Source organism: Bufo gargarizans, chromosome 8, assembly GCF_014858855.1.
Source record: "Bufo gargarizans isolate SCDJY-AF-19 chromosome 8, ASM1485885v1, whole genome shotgun sequence".
Classification (NCBI taxonomy): domain Eukaryota; kingdom Metazoa; phylum Chordata; class Amphibia; order Anura; family Bufonidae; genus Bufo; species Bufo gargarizans.
Window position 1 is genome coordinate 175,240,236 of NC_058087.1, and position 15,522 is coordinate 175,255,757.

A 15,522-nucleotide genomic window follows, 5' to 3' on the forward strand; every position below is an offset into this window, starting at 1 on the left:
AGCCAGATCTCTGCAGGACTCCATTATAATCAATGGGGTCCGGTGGGCAGGCGGCAGTATCCAGCAATGCCGGATCCAGAGAACTTCGGCAGGCTGTTCTATGGTGGAAAGTAGCCTTAAAAGGTGTTAGATTAAGTTATCCCCATTCACAGGATAAGAGATAACTATTAGATTGCTGGAACCCCCACTGGCACCGATCACGAGAATGGGGCCCCCGTATCCCCTGAAATAAACGGAGCGGCCGCTCCATTAATTTCTATGGAAATTCAGGACACAGAGTGCGCTGTATTCTGCTCTCTGAAATTCCCATAGAAATTAATTAAGTAGCCACACACATGTGCAACTGGCCGTTCCGTTCATTTCAGTGGGTACAGGGCCCACGTTCACATGATCAGTGGGGGTCCCAGCGGTAAGACACCTTCCAATCTAATAGTTATCTCCCCTAGTCTTAGGATAGGGGATAACAATCTAACTGGAACACCCCTTTAACTGATCATTGTTCCAGGGTTGCCCTAAAACATTTATTTGGACTTCCTTTATAAAGGGGTCATATAAAGATGTCATTTCAAGATCTCAGCTTGCCATCAGTGAACGGAAGCACTGTTCATATCTAAGGGGTGTAAGCTTGTCATGCACAATAGGTGCAGGCGCACCACTTAGGTATCAGAATGCTCTTCTCAGCCTTTGAATGTGGACAAAAATGTTCCCAGTTTACTGACAGCAAACAGAGATCTTAAAAATGGTGAGGAGCTGAAGCAGAGCCGCTTACCTATACCCTGGACAGCGGCAAATGGGGGCTGTTAGACTTCCATGGGCCATTCATATGAAGCTATTCTCACCTAGAAGTTGGTTGGCGGTAGGACCACTAGGCACACGCTGATCTCCAAGCTGAGTGGGTCAAGCTCCTCTACGGGGAGGGTAGAAACAGCTGCCTTCCTGTAACTTCATCTGACAGACCATGAAATTCCAAAATGTGAGTGAAAAAAAGTTGCATCCCTCCAAGTCAGGATAAGAACTGACCGCCTAAAGGCAGGCATGCTCAACCTGCAGCCCTCCAGCTGTTGCAAAACTACAACTCCCAGCATCCCCGAACGGCCATCAGCCTACATAAGGGCATTTTGGGCGTTGTAGTTTTACAACAGCTGGAGGGCCGCAGGTTGAGCATGCCTGGTCTAAGAGCTCAGGGCCTCATCTTCCCAAAAGGCAGGTGGCTGTGAACTCCGCCACCCAACATGCCAACCGGACTAGGAGCAGTCATCGGTCCAGCAGGTGAATACAAAAAAGCATAAAAGATGATAACCTTAGGTCAACGATGGCTGCAGTAAGATACTGAGAGCAGATGCAAGGGATACAAAGTAATAAAAAAACTAAAAAAGAACAGAAAGCTGTCATCCTGTGACCGTCACGACATGTCAGTAACACAACACACACCACAAGATATGTCGGAGGTGAGAGCACCGAGTAAATTACAGTTATTAGTTTGCATAGGTTACGAGTGCGTGCACATTCAAACACTGCCATGCAAAAAAAATAAGTGCTTGAGCAAAGGGACAGAAGACTAGGGAGAGGTCCAGCCGTTCGTCCAGTCGTATGCCAGCCTGTGCTACAAAAAAGGAGGGGAAAAAAAGACACAGATCCACTCTCCTTTTTTACCCAAGCAGCAATGAAAAGGAGAAAATATAAAAATGTAAACTAATAAAAACAATTCACGTTGTGTTCACTTGATCTAAAAGGGAATTTTAGTGTTTTACTGTATTGTACTTCACAGCTATACTAATAGGGGGCAGCACCATGTGATTGGCAAACCAGAAGTGGCAGATATGGCGGTCTGCCGTTAGGAAAAAGAAAACAAAAAGCCAACCTTTTGGAATGTCATTTGCTGTACAGGAAATGTATAAGAAAACCTTCCTCTCCGACGAATGGTCTTCTCCGTTCTTTGCCTGCAATCTCCGAATACTGCTACAAAAGCTGCCCTGGGATATTACAAATCCTTCCTGAGGTCAAAGAAGGGGGTTAAACACTGGGGTGGTGCCGGAGAGAGAAAGACATGTGTGGAGCCAGGTCATCAGCTAGGAAAACATGAAACCGTAGGGCGCACGTCACAGCATGACCAAAGCACCTAATGCAGGGACTGCTCCGCGTGGAATAGACCTCAGTCTTGCAGGGCGGTAACTAGGAAGCGGCCTCGAAGCTCACAAACATCAAGTGCATGGAATGGCGGCCAGGAGTTACAGTTTTAACCCCCTTTGCTTTCCGGCGCTTTATATCGAATAGTGGTGAGTATACAGTGCAATAGTACTGCATAGAGTGGAGATATGACATGAGAGCGCGCAAAACGCTACACTATCGACAAGGATGATAGGATTTCCCCAAAAAAAAAAAAAAAACTCCGCCACAATGGGGGAAGGGTATGTATGAACCAAGGCAACCAGCAGTGGCAGTCTACCAACTGACCGGGCATTGGTTAGCTTAATCTCTATGTTAACCGTTATGATATCAAGTGATTATGCATGAGTGGGAGCAGCCACATCAACACAACAGGTCCTATATGCCGCACTATAGGTGATATAATGACGTAATGGAGAACACCATGAAGCTTCGAAGAGTGCTCCAGATAACTTCAATGGTGTATGAACAAGGGTCTACCAAGATTAGAGCTCCCCGCCCCTTAATGTAAAAAGTCACCCAACCTTCCTCCTACTGTCCTCTGTGCTAGAGTCACAGCCGAGCTTTGGTAAGGAAGATAAGAAGAATAAAAAGCAGCATTCTGTTAGCAGAAGAGGAAAAAAAACAAAAAACATAATTCCTCCTCTTCCCTGGAGAATTAGGACAAAGCGGGCAAGGTTCAGCAGGACTGGGGCTGAGTAATTAAAAGTCATTTGGCTGGTAGGGCATGGCTTACTCCACCAGCAGGTTTAACACCACAAAAGTCAACTTCCATGCGCAAGCAATGCTGGGAGAATACAAGGACAAGACCCTCAACTCCACTAAAGTTATTAAAAAAAAAAAAAGTGCATACATTCCCAACGGCGTAGGCAGGGACAGCTTCTCCTGCATGGATCTGCAGTCGGGACTTGTGGCACAGCTGCCCCTGCACCCTGGGTCACTGAGCTTTAGGCAATGGCTTTGACGAAGATGGGAATTTTTTAAGGTACTTGTCAGCAGTCTTTTTCCCACCAGGAGATGACTGGGCTTGTCTTTCATCAGGGGAAGACTTGGTTTTGTTCTGAGGTAAGGCAGAATGCTTTTTGGGACTCGGGGCCACCTCGGCCGTTGGGGAGGATGGCACAGACTCTTGCTTCTCTTGACCTACACCCTTGGTTCCTGTTGGTTTCTTAGACAACAGGCTGGTCTTGCCCAAGTCTGCTGACCGTCTGTTCTCCTTCTGCCTCAGGGCAGACTTAAAGAAGCTCAGTCCCTTATCTTCTGACTTGCTGTCCCGCTTGAGACTGGACCGAGCTGCGGTCTGAGGTGTGCGGAGGCTAGCCATGGAGGAACTTCGTACAGTACAACTATCTGCTGGAGTGCCGTTGCTCTTGGTATTTGCAGCACGGGAGGCGCTACCGGGTTTGGTAGCACAGGCTTTGTCTGAGCCCAGGCTTATTTTAGATCCCTCCCTGCTAAGAGTCTTTTCAGGTGCTCTATGCTTACTAGACGAACTGGATATAGAGGAGGTTCTAGACGAAGGAGCGGGTTTCTTAGGTGCTGGAGATGAGGTGTTTCCATGTGCAGAACTTGAGGATTTGAGCCTCGGCTGAGACACAGGAGTGGAGGCTTCCTGTGGTTTCCCGGTGTCTTTCTTCTGCTGTGTAGATGAACGACGTGTAGGAGTTTTGACTTCACTCCTCTTGGTCTTGGAGACAGGTTTTCCACTACTGCTAGGTGAAGCGGTCATGGTCTTCTTACTCTCTTTCTCTGGGGTTCGTGTTGCCTTTTCAGTCACAGCTGGAGCTTTACTGGTCACAGGCTTCTTAGTCTGTACTTCCTCGCTCTGTGGAGACTCGCGGACAGGGGACGAACTCACAGAATCACTTTGATCGACAAAGGCGATGTGGTTATTGTTATCTATAGGATCCAACGGGTTACTACTAACCAGCTCTGCCGCAGTCTTGACTGGTGGCTCTGAGGTTCCAGTTTTCTTAACCACCTGATCTTTCTGAGCACCACATTCGGCTACTGCCAACGGGGCCCGGGATGCTGCGCGATGCTCACGTCGTACCCCTTCAAGATGATCATGAAAACTGCCAGATAGATTGCGAAGGCTTCCAAAACAGGATGTTGATACGTGGTCATCGGCCTCGCCGATCTTGCTGAGGGAAGACCCGTGTATGGGAGAGTCTGAGGGGTGCCGGCAGGATGTGGCTGCGCGCAGGTGGAGTTTCGCTGCAAGTGACCAAGATGGTCTAAATCCATTCTCATTGGAGACAAGAGGACTGGTGATAGAGGCTCGACCGGAGCTCTGGCGCTGGACGCTGCGGACAAACGGCCGGGAAGAGAAGCCACCTAATGGATGAAAAATACATTAAAAGCCCAGGCATGTAAAATACAAGTCAGCAAATTAAAGGTATTGGTTAGAAATATGACCACTAAATCCGTTTACATAGGGAGAGTCTCTGGCTGTCAAGTCTTCCAAATGGCAAAGAAGTTTTGTTTTCCATTACAGTAAAACTGAGCAGATTTGCCAACTGGGAGAGAGAAAACTGGGGGAACAATCCATGGAGCTTTAGGCCATAGTCTATTATCTGTACTGGGATGTATTCACAAAGTGTGATCAAACCATTGCACCTTGCACAGTTCTACTGAACCAGATAGAGTCTGTCAGCATGAAAACTGCTGACCGCAAGGAGGAGCAATGCAAAAACACCTACAGTGATGGTCATGCAAATTCTGGCAGCAAGACCCCAAGTGTCCAACAGGAGGTCTTCATGTTCAATGTCCAGGGCTCTCTATAATTAAATGCTTCACTGCCCTCCATTCTGAGTGTGAGCTATAGCGGTCTCCTAGCTGTCACTTAGAGCGGAGGGGCTTGAACGGGTTCAGGGCACTGAACGTGAAAGGTCCGTCTCTTGGACAATTGTGGTCTTCTGGGATGAAACATCAATTTATTGCCATGTAATCTGCTTGGCGGTTACTCTAGATCAGGCACTCTCAAACTGCAGCCCTCCAGCTGTTGTAAAACTACAACTCCCACAATACCCTGCTGTAGGCTGATACCTGTAGGCTGTTCGGGCATGCTGGGAGTTGTAGTTTTGCAACAGCCAGAGGGCTGCAGTTTGAGGATGCCTGCGCTGCACGTCCAGTCACATTTATAGTGTTGACAGAAGTTTGGAGGGCTCAAAACTGCTGACAGACTCCCTTTAAGTAGAAATGGGGGAGGTCCAGTCACTGCAACTGCTAAAAAGGTGTCTGTATTACAGCAGCCTGAAATCCACAATCATATTGGCTGTGATCAAAAATTTGTCAGAAAACAAATGTGATAATTACTTCCAGACAACCATGACAATGACAAACATTTGTAATGCGCTTTTCTCACAGTTAGGGCTCGTGCGCACAAACGTGTGCCGCCCCTGCCGTGGATTGGGGACCACAAATTGCAGTCCCCAATGCACGGGCACCCCTTGTGTGGCCTGCCTTGACAAATGCAGACCCATTCAACTTGAATTGGTCCATAACCAGTCATCACTGCAGAGGAGGAAAAAAAAAAAAGCATGTTCTATTTTTTTGCAGTGAGAAGGCATGGACTGAAGTGCCACGGAAGTGCACTATAGTGCTTTCGTGGCCTTCTGCTCCATATATTCCAAATTGCGGAACCACTTAAATGAATGGTTCCGCATCCGTGATACAGTGCGCACACGGCTGGTGCCCATATAGTGCGGACCCGCTGTTTGCGGGCTGCAATATGGCCACGGCCGGCACATGTTCATGGGCCCTTACTCAAAGCACTGGGATAGATGTGTGGCCTGGGAAGTCAGTGGCTGCCATATAGCTGCTCGATCCCCAGTGCACCCTAGGGTCAATTTTATAGAAAGCTAATTTGCCAATCTGTATATTTTTTGTGTTGAGTGTAGGAGAAAACAGGAGCACCTGGCGTAAATCCACGCAAACACGGGGAGAACATACAAACTCCATGCAGATGTTGTCCCCGATCGGATTCAAACCCAGGACGCCACTGCTGCAAGGCACCAGCGCTAACCACTGAGCCACCGTGCTGCCAAATCATCAACATTGAACCAGTTTACCGTTAAAAAGATATTATAGTAGAGAGTTATGTCTCACCATCGTCCTCACTCTTCTCCCCCGTCAGTTCCACAGACTCCGCCAGTGATGCCAGAGATGTTCTCCTAGAAGAGGCCGCTGATGCAATACTGGGCTGTCGGCTGCCGGGTAATCTAGAGATCCAGTGATCACATAGTGAGGAGCTTGTGGAACCTGCAACGTACAAGAATAGAGATTTTCGAGGATGTGCTTGAACCCATAACGTAACGACAGTCCGGTATGCTTTCCAGTGAGTAAATGAAAGCATCCATGAAATGAAAGCTGTAAGAAAACATACCTGCCACAGAACTGTTCGCCGACCAGGATGGCACAGCCGCTCTGCGCTGGTAGAAGAGGATGTAGGCGGTTGGTTTACACACTTCATCCTCTGCGAGGGCCTGTACTTCACTGTCATCGAAGCAGTACCACATGCCGTCCACAGAGTTCTTACAGTATGCTGAGACACAGACATGCTGGTTACACCAAGAGTCGGACTTCTTTAACAGTTCCCAAGCAGGACAGATCATTAATGACATGTGCTCCATTCAATATAAAGGCGGGGGGGGGGTAGATACTCAATTCTATGCACTCAAAGGCAACATACAATCAACACCAAAAGGGGCATTCTGGTTAGAGAAAGCTATCCCCTATCCACAGCATAGGGGATAAGTATTAGAACAGTGGGGGTCCTACTGCAGGGACCTCCACCAGTCAGAAGAACCTGTACCCCAGGGAGCCCCCAGAAACGGATGGAGAGGCTGGTCAGAAATGTGTGCCACAGTTCCATTCATTTATATGGGAGCGCCGAAGATAGGCGAGCTGTGTACTGTTACTCCGTCCATTTCTAGGGGACTCCAGAGAGCACGGGGCCCCTGTTTTTGTGAGCGGTGGGGGTCCCAGCATTAGGATCCCCACCAATCTAAAAGTTATCCACTATCCTGTGGATGGGGGATAGCTTTTGTTAAACTGGAATAGCCCTAGAGGGGTTATCCAAGAGCTATAATGCTAACCTATTACAGGTCTTGGATAACCCCTTTAAGACTATTTGCATCCTGTCAGGTTTCCAGTGCAGTAGCAGATGAGGGAAACCCATGAGAGCCTCAGTTTAAGTCATGGCTCCTGTAAAATCGAAAGCAGCACTTGCACATGGATTTTGCCCCCCATCATACCTGTATAGTGCCCTCCCTGCATGGTCCCATGGTGGTTGCACACAGCATAAAGGTCATATATGAAGTCCTCAGGGTCACGCCCCAGGCCGTAAGGACGTCTCCACGGTGACCAGTGTGACGGGAGGCTCCAAGAGCTTTGACTGCGCTTGACCACGTGGGGTGTCATATCCAATCCTACTAATGGGAAGCGGACTATGTTCTGCAGCTTCACCCTTCGATCCCCATCCTGCGCAGACAGAACATGTTAGAGACAGGACGACGCCAACGACTACGTTCCAGGTTAGTGTTAGTAATCTAAGTGTTTTTACCCTAGATGACAGGACCTCTCCTGACAGGTCTGTTTTTTTTTTATTAAATATTAATATTCCCCATAATAAAGCAGTTCTGAAGCATCTCATCTTAGATCTCTGCGTTGTGCCGTCCCTCTGTTATTCCTCACAGAAATGTGAATAAAATGACAACTGGGCGTTACCATTCCCTGTGTAAAAGGGATGGGTCCCTACAGTCAGCACTGATTGGACAGCTGCCCAGTTGTCAATTGACTATTCGCTTTATCAAGGAAAATACAAGTATTTACAGATGTGTCTTATTTAAAGGGGTTCCTATTTCACCAAATCCGTAGTTGTAGCTAACCTCTGGAAGGAAATCTCTTTTACATAGTTCTTAAAAGGCCCCCAATTCCACCGTCTCACATTCGCTGTGGCCCCTTTTCCTGTTCAGCTGCATTGTAGTAAATGAAGCTGGACAGGCAAAAGTGCATGCTCTGGGACCCGGGCAGAAGAGCCTGCAGCGTGTGCAAGCACAGCAGAGACGGTGGCATCGGGGGACGAGTGAGTACATAGGTTATAATTACTAATTAGGTGAAATGGCCGGAGAGCCCCTTCAAGTTTAAAGGGGTTCTTTAGGGCAGGCATGTCCAAACTGCGGCCCTCCAGCTGTTGCAAAACTAACTCCCAGCATGCCCTAATAGCTGTAAGCTATCCAGGCATGCTGGGAGTTGTAGTTTTGCAACAGCTGGAGGGCCGCAGTTTGGACATGCCTGCTTTAGGGAGTTCAATATTAATGGCCAATCCTAAGCATAAGCTATCAATATCTGCTTGGTCGGGGCCTGACTCGAACCCGCCTCCTGCCCCCCTGTCAATCAGCTGTTCAAAGAGGCCAGTGATGTCACGTTCATTGGTCACCAGGCGTATGTGTAGCTCAGTCCCATTAAGTGAATGGGCCTGGGCTCCAACGCCATGTAGTACAACAAATACCAGAAATACTATAGAAACAGAGCGTACATCCAATCCTAATTAAAATGTAAATGGATTCTTATTAAGCACAACATTAAAATACTCTATATAATAAGAGAAACCTTATATAGGACCTGTATATGTCCTCCCATAAATGTGTGCGAACTAGTCGAAAATAAGGACAGTCATGAAGACCTGGACACATTAGAATGAGCTAATCCATACAAAAATCTAAACGTGACATCCAATGATAAACATGAAGTAACAATACAGCAATAGGCGTCCAGGATCTAGTGAGCACACATTCTCCCCCATGTGTACAGCTGGAAAAAACAGCTTCCTCAGGGGCCTCCAGAAAACAAAAAAACCTGCTTCCTCAGAGGTCACTGGGCACAAAATACCAAGCACAGCCGCTATACAATGTACGGCGCTGGTCTTGAAATTCTGGGAGAAGGATGCAGCGCTGACTGGAGTACCGTGGCCTCATTGGCAGAGGTGCAAAAGTCAGACACTGATGGCCTATGCTGAGGATAGGCCATCAGTACTGAACTCCAGGAAAACCCCTTTACTAAAATACAGCTCATATAGCAAGTTCACAGCCGTTGGATCAGCTCACATAACCAGGGAAAGTTTTCAAATGAATGTGCAACCATGTAATGAGCGGCCAGGCTGAGAATGGTACAGCAAGGGTAACACTTTGTAGGAAACCAGTCCCCCTTTATGACATCCATATGCCATAAAATATCATACAGAAGCATCATAATATTGCCAACAGGACAACGTATAGCAGCTGTATAATCCATTTTAAAGTCAGTCTTAAAAGAGGTATTCCGGCATTTGGGTGAGAAGTCTCCAGGGTCGTTACACACAGCACAACACTAATACTATATCCTAAATGTATAAGTACCTCTCGTCACATTGTTGGGTCCCTCCTTCTCTGTGCAGGAAGAGTCAGCAACCTATGTGGGTAGCAGACTAATTCCAATCATGCATTGCGGCCATCTATTCCAGACTATTCTCTTGCCCCTGTATTTCGCCACCTATGTCCTCATGTGCACCTCATGATGAGCTTCCTCACATGAGCAAACAGTTGCATCTTCCTATAACTCCTAGTGTGATGGAACTGAGCTCAACCACCAAGCTGAAGCTGGACTACAGATGGTAAACCCGATGCAGCGAGTTAAAAACATCACATTTTGGGGAAGTAAGGGGTGAGTGATTATGTGGGAAACTACTGAAGATTTAAAATGGTTTTTCATGACTTTAATACTTTGGATAGGTCATCAGTAGTGTTGAGCGAACTTCTGTTTTAAGTTCGGCGTCTAAAGTTCGGCTTCTGGTTAGCGGAGAATCCCGATATGGATTCCGAATACCGTTGTGGTCCGTGGTAGCGGAATCAATAATGGCCGATTATTGATTCCGCTACCACGGACCACAACGGAATTCGGAATCCATATCGGGATTCTCCGCTAACCGGAAGCCGAACTTTAGACGCCGAACTTAAAACAGAAGTTCGCTCAACACTAGTCATCAGTATCTGATTGGTGGGGGTCTGACACCCGGGACCCCCGACAATCAGCTGTTTGAGAAGGCGGCAACAGCAAACCTGTGAGCGCCGCAACCTTCTCGCAGCTTACCAAGTACAGCGCTCAGCACCATTAACGTCTATGGGGCTGAGCGGCGCGTAGGCTACATGACCGATGAACGTCTCATCACTGGGCCTAGGAAAAGCTGAGAGAAGGCTATGGAGCTACTGTGAGCGCCGGTGCCTTCTCAAACAGCTGATCGCCGGGGGTCCCGGTGCAATACTGATGATAACCTATTCAGGAGATAGGGGCATCAGTATTAAAGTCTCGGAAAAACACCTTTACTATATATATTGAGAATTTTTTCTTTGAACCCCATACATTCAGCAGGCGTTTATACCGGAATACCCCTTTAAAGAACTACAGGCCTCAAACTGGATTTTAGGACTGAGTTCCATGCATTTGGCGCAGGAGTGTCCGGAGTCTCTACATCGGATCTGTGGTCAGTAAGTTAGTAAAGCTTTCAACATAAGCAGCTAATGGTTACAGCGACCGATAGTTACACTTTGCTGAGTGGACGCCCTCTTACCTGTCGAAATCTTTTCAGGTGTAGTATAAGCACATCAGGCAGGGTCCACAGGCTGAGTTTAATGCTGCCCTGTTGCAGCTGTTTACAGTGAGGGCAGCGCCAGGCATTGCCGGGAGCCAGCTGCAAATAGGCGGCACAAGCGGGTCAGGCAGATGGATTTGAGAAGCATAAAATATACAGCACAGGCGGCAAGTATTCAACAGGAAAACAAATTACTGAAATGAGAGGTCACGTCACACAGACTGGCCCTTACGGCGCCATAGGCTCTCCACTAACCTGCTCCTCTTTGGTATACAGCTGGAAACACTGGGAGAGGCTGCAGCACTGCGGCTGATGGTGCAGCTCCCGCTGCAGGCGGACGCTCTCAGAGTCAGGGACATATTCCTCTTCTGTGTTCCCGAAAAGGCTGCAAAATAGAGCACAGGGCGGATGAGACCATCGTTTAAAAGTAATTATTGTCCATCAGTCATCTATATGAGGTTTCTCTAAAGCGAGAGCAATAAAATGGGAAGAGCGAACCTAATCGTACAGCTTAGCTGCTCATACCGTTCACATGTATATTGGGTGAGGCTGGCAGTTTACATTACAAGTGCACCTTTCACGACTTTTAATTGCTGCCATAGTTATTAGTCCGACATGTTAAAAGGACAGACCGACCCAGTGATTACATGCGCATACAGCAAGGAACTCCCATTGTGAAACGCAAACCAATATTTGTTTCTCATTGCCAAACATGGTGAGAACATACAAAACCCATGCAGAAGTGATCGCAGAAGGGCTTCTCCAGCCCCTCTCTCCTGACCGATCTGATGCTGGAATGGAGAGATGCTGCTACAGGCCAGCGAGGGGAGATGGGATGCCAACGGGACATTCGGCATCCGACATAGTGATGCACGTGCCCTATTGATTAAAATGGGCACATGCACAATACTTCCTAGGCACTGGGCAGTACTGTCTCTCCACATTTGATGTCAGATCGGGCAGGAGAGAGGGGGCAGGACAGTCCATTTAAAAGTGATATACCAAAAATTTCTGATATGTGTGGGTTCCAGGAGACCTGCATCTATCTCCAACGAAAGGGGCCTCCCCACCCCCATTCCACCTGGTGAGGCAATTGTCAGACACCGCATTCAGATAAAAAAATGATTTGAGAAGAGGACATGCATGGCCATAAGTCCCAAAAGAGATAATGGAGATTGTCCCATTCATACTCTGCCTGGAATCTGAAGCAGACAGACCATCAGGCAGGATGGGAAAGCCCATTCCTGCATCTATTAGACATTCATGGCATGTCCCGTGGAGTAGCGATCACGAGGGCTCCGATTTTTTGGACTTCATGTACGTCATCCCATTCAGGAACATATGAAGAGCTCAAAAGTAGGAAAGGGCATGAAATGCAAAGCAAATGTATAAACTGAAAAGAGTTGTAATGAAGTGGAAATGTGCATGTACGACTACGGTGCTCAATCTATTGATTGGTGGGGGGGGGGGTCCCAGCCAATTAAACACTGATCACCTCTGGATGAAATATCAATGAATTTGGTAGGAACACTCCTTTAAAGGGGTTCTGCACTTTGTTTAAACTGATGATCTCTCCTCTGGATGTAATGGCAACGCCCCCGGTGCTCTTTTTCATGTATTAAAACATCATTTTTCTCAGCATCGTGGACACATATGAAGATGGGACCGACACAGATGACTTCATGTGCCAAGTGCACATGTAACAGGTCGGCCAGTTTCATGGGCACAAATCTGCTGACAGATGCCCTTTAACGAACAATGCAGGTTTCCGTTCTTATTTTTTTATTACATAACTTACGCTTTTTAGAATTTTTGGGCTTATAGCTTGAAATAATTAGCAAAAAATTTGCCATTTTACATTTTATATATTTTTACTTCTGGTAATACACAGTTATTATAGACTTGTATGAATTCATTATTGTCTACCGCAATATTCCACATCCAATTTCAGGTACGGTACTTGTTTACTAGCTGAGGCTTTATAGCAGTCCCTGTTACAACCTGTCCAGCTACAATGTGCGGTGTCACTATTAGGGCTGCTCTGTGTCTGACTGGATCCAGCAGCGGCCTCCTTATACCGTCATCCTAGCGATCACATGACCAGTCACATGAACACTGGGAACAAGAGATGCAGTGGCAATACCACAGCTCCTGTCTCATACGCAGCGCTGGCTATGTGGTGAAAACCGCTTCTGACTTCTCCCCGGCAGCAAGGGAACCTGACAATCGACAGCCTTACCACTTGGGCAGTCAGCTAAAACCCAAAAACATGCAGTGTGCACTTCTAATCCACTGAAAGGCCATTGAGAGGTATTGTCACACTTCATTTTGCGTGCATTTTTCACAAAATGTTGCACTTTGATGCAAAGCAGCATGAATGGCGCTGATGAGCGTATGAGGGTGATGCATGCGGGGGTATAGTAGGATTCATTTATTTTAGAACCCAGATTTTATTTATTTGAGCACGTCAAAAGTCTGAAAATTCTCCCGACACCCCCCTGAGAACTAAGCAGCTAAATATACAGAAGTTGTGGCTCAGTGGTTACGTGCGTTAAGCGACAGGATTTCACACGCTGTCTGCAAGAACACACGCAATAGGGGGAAAACACTGCAGCCGAAGCTTGCTTGCCGCAGTCACGCGTAACATCTGAAAAAGCAAACGCCAGGAAATTGTCAGTGCTCAAAACTGGTTCTTAGGGAAAGGGATTACAGCTGATGAGATGCGATTTCCCGCAAGCATGTTATTACTCAGGGTAATGCTGTAAATGAGGAGGGATAAGGAGGAGGTGGGAGGCCGATTCTTGCTGAGAGCTGTCAAGCCGCACTCTCTTGGAGCCTAAACGTTTCCTTGTGTGTCATGCTGGCGCTCCATTCTGGTGCCTGCAACGTGACATCATTTAGGTAAGCACTCTGCACTCATTTAAAAAGAGGACCTGTCCCCGCTCCTGACATGCCTGTTTTAATAGCTCCATGCATTCCCCATGTAATAACCATTCTGGAGCATCTATTCCTATGGCTCTATTTCTACTAGAAGTTGTGAAAGAATTGCTAGCAGTCTGCAGTAAGGGTACAGAGGGGTGGTAACCAGCTGGGTGGGTGTACCTGCACAGTCTGACACGGCAACACCGATTGGATAGTGCGAGTCTGTGCAGGGACACACCCCCCAACTGGTTACCTCCCCTCTGCACCCTTACTGCAGACTGCTAGCAATTAATTCATAACTTCTAGTAGAAAAAAAATAAATGAACGGCAAAACATAGAGCCATAAGAATAGATGCTCCAGAATTGTTATTACATGGGGAACGCATGGAGCCATTAAAACAGACACGTCAGGAGAGGTGAAAGGTCCTCTTTAAGCAGAGGTGACATTTAGCTGTTTAACAATGAATCTCTACTTAGGAGAATAAACGGTGGTCACTCAATGGTTAAATCCGGCTTCACATAGATCGTGGTGTTGTCTACAATCTAAAGGCGGATTCCAGTTGGAAAACTAGAAACCTGGACAACCCGTATGAGGTTGCACCCTTTTCCTTAGGCCGGTTTCAAACAACTGTGTTCAGTCCGTGAAATAAGTCCCGCGTGATGCCCACATTTCCTGGACTAATCTCGGCTTTGCTGATCCGATCTCATGGCGATGTATGATGCTGCGAGTTCCAGTACTGTGCTCCCATCACATCATGTGAGTACAGTGTTCCAAAAACCAAAAGGAGTAATACTCACCTTATCCGTACCCCTGCCGGGTTCTGTTCACCAGGTTACGACACATGACGGCTGCGTCCACACGCTGGTCACAGGGGTGATCTTATTAGCAGTCCACGCTGGATCCTCGAGAACAGAGACTGGTCAGGAACAAGTGTTAACACTGGAGCAGCTCGGGACTGGTTTGGTGAGAATTATTGCATGACATTTGCAAAAAATATATGGGTATGTTCACACGTAGTGAATATGCTGCAAACTTTTCTCCATGGAAATGCGTTTGGAAAATTCAGTGTATTATAGCAGCAGCAAAGAGGATGAGATTTTATTAAATCTCATCCAAACAGGGCAAAAAAAAAAAAATTTGCAGTGTAATCTGACCTAGGGTGTGGATTTTAAAATGTCAGCTTCAAATATTTCACGCTCAGCGAAAAAGCCACACGTCTTACATGCAGATTTTGCCGTGGATGTGTCCCGGATTTTGGGGAGGAAAAACTGTCAACGCGTGGCCGTAGTGTTGGCTGGGCACCGAGTCCCTCAGGGACTGCGGTCTCAATGGGCCTGCATAAAAATCTGAGTAACTGCTGATGCTGATCCTGGGTTACACTATGTATTATAGTCTACAGCTGAATTCACAACACTGCAAAGTGCAGAGCTGAACTCTTCCAGTGTCCCACGCTTGCTCACTGTCCGCACAGACCTTGCTCTGGCGATTTGCACTGTGGAAGGTGTCTTCGGACCACGCACTGCAAAAGGCGGACTCTGCTTCTCGGCAAAGCGGTGAGGGGTGTATCCATCAGAAGGATAGGTGGCGTAATTCTAGAACAGGCAGCAGAATTATGAATACAGGCAGTAAGTAGCCTTGTGTGGTTCTATTTATTCATGTCCGAGTGCCTTCACTGTGACACCCAGATTGGGCCAAGTAATGTGTACCAGTAAAAATATGTCTAAAGCAACAGACGAGCGCCTCGCGGTGTCGATCCGGCCTCGAGTATCTTCAGACGAGCTCGTGACTGAGGCAATTACAGAGC

General features: G+C 47.3%; 1 protein-coding gene across 2 annotated transcripts in view; it reads right to left on the reverse strand.

Annotated features, from left to right (window-relative positions):
* Nucleotides 1–565: 565 nt before the first annotated feature.
* USP31 (ubiquitin specific peptidase 31) overlaps nt 566–15,522 on the reverse strand; it is a 39,262-nt gene continuing 24,305 nt past the window's right edge. The window contains exons 11-16 of one of the 2 annotated variants that reach the window (XM_044303402.1): nt 11,051–11,180; nt 10,775–10,894; nt 7,425–7,650; nt 6,554–6,712; nt 6,277–6,429; nt 566–4,503 (exon numbers count right to left, since the gene is read on the reverse strand). In XM_044303402.1, coding sequence (XP_044159337.1) covers nt 3,104–4,503; nt 6,277–6,429; nt 6,554–6,712; nt 7,425–7,650; nt 10,775–10,894; nt 11,051–11,180 — 2,188 coding nt within the window. In that variant the 3' untranslated portion in view covers nt 566–3,103. The remainder of the gene's footprint in view (nt 4,504–6,276; nt 6,430–6,553; nt 6,713–7,424; nt 7,651–10,774; nt 10,895–11,050; nt 11,181–15,522) is intronic. The other variant, XM_044303403.1, reaches the window with a different exon arrangement.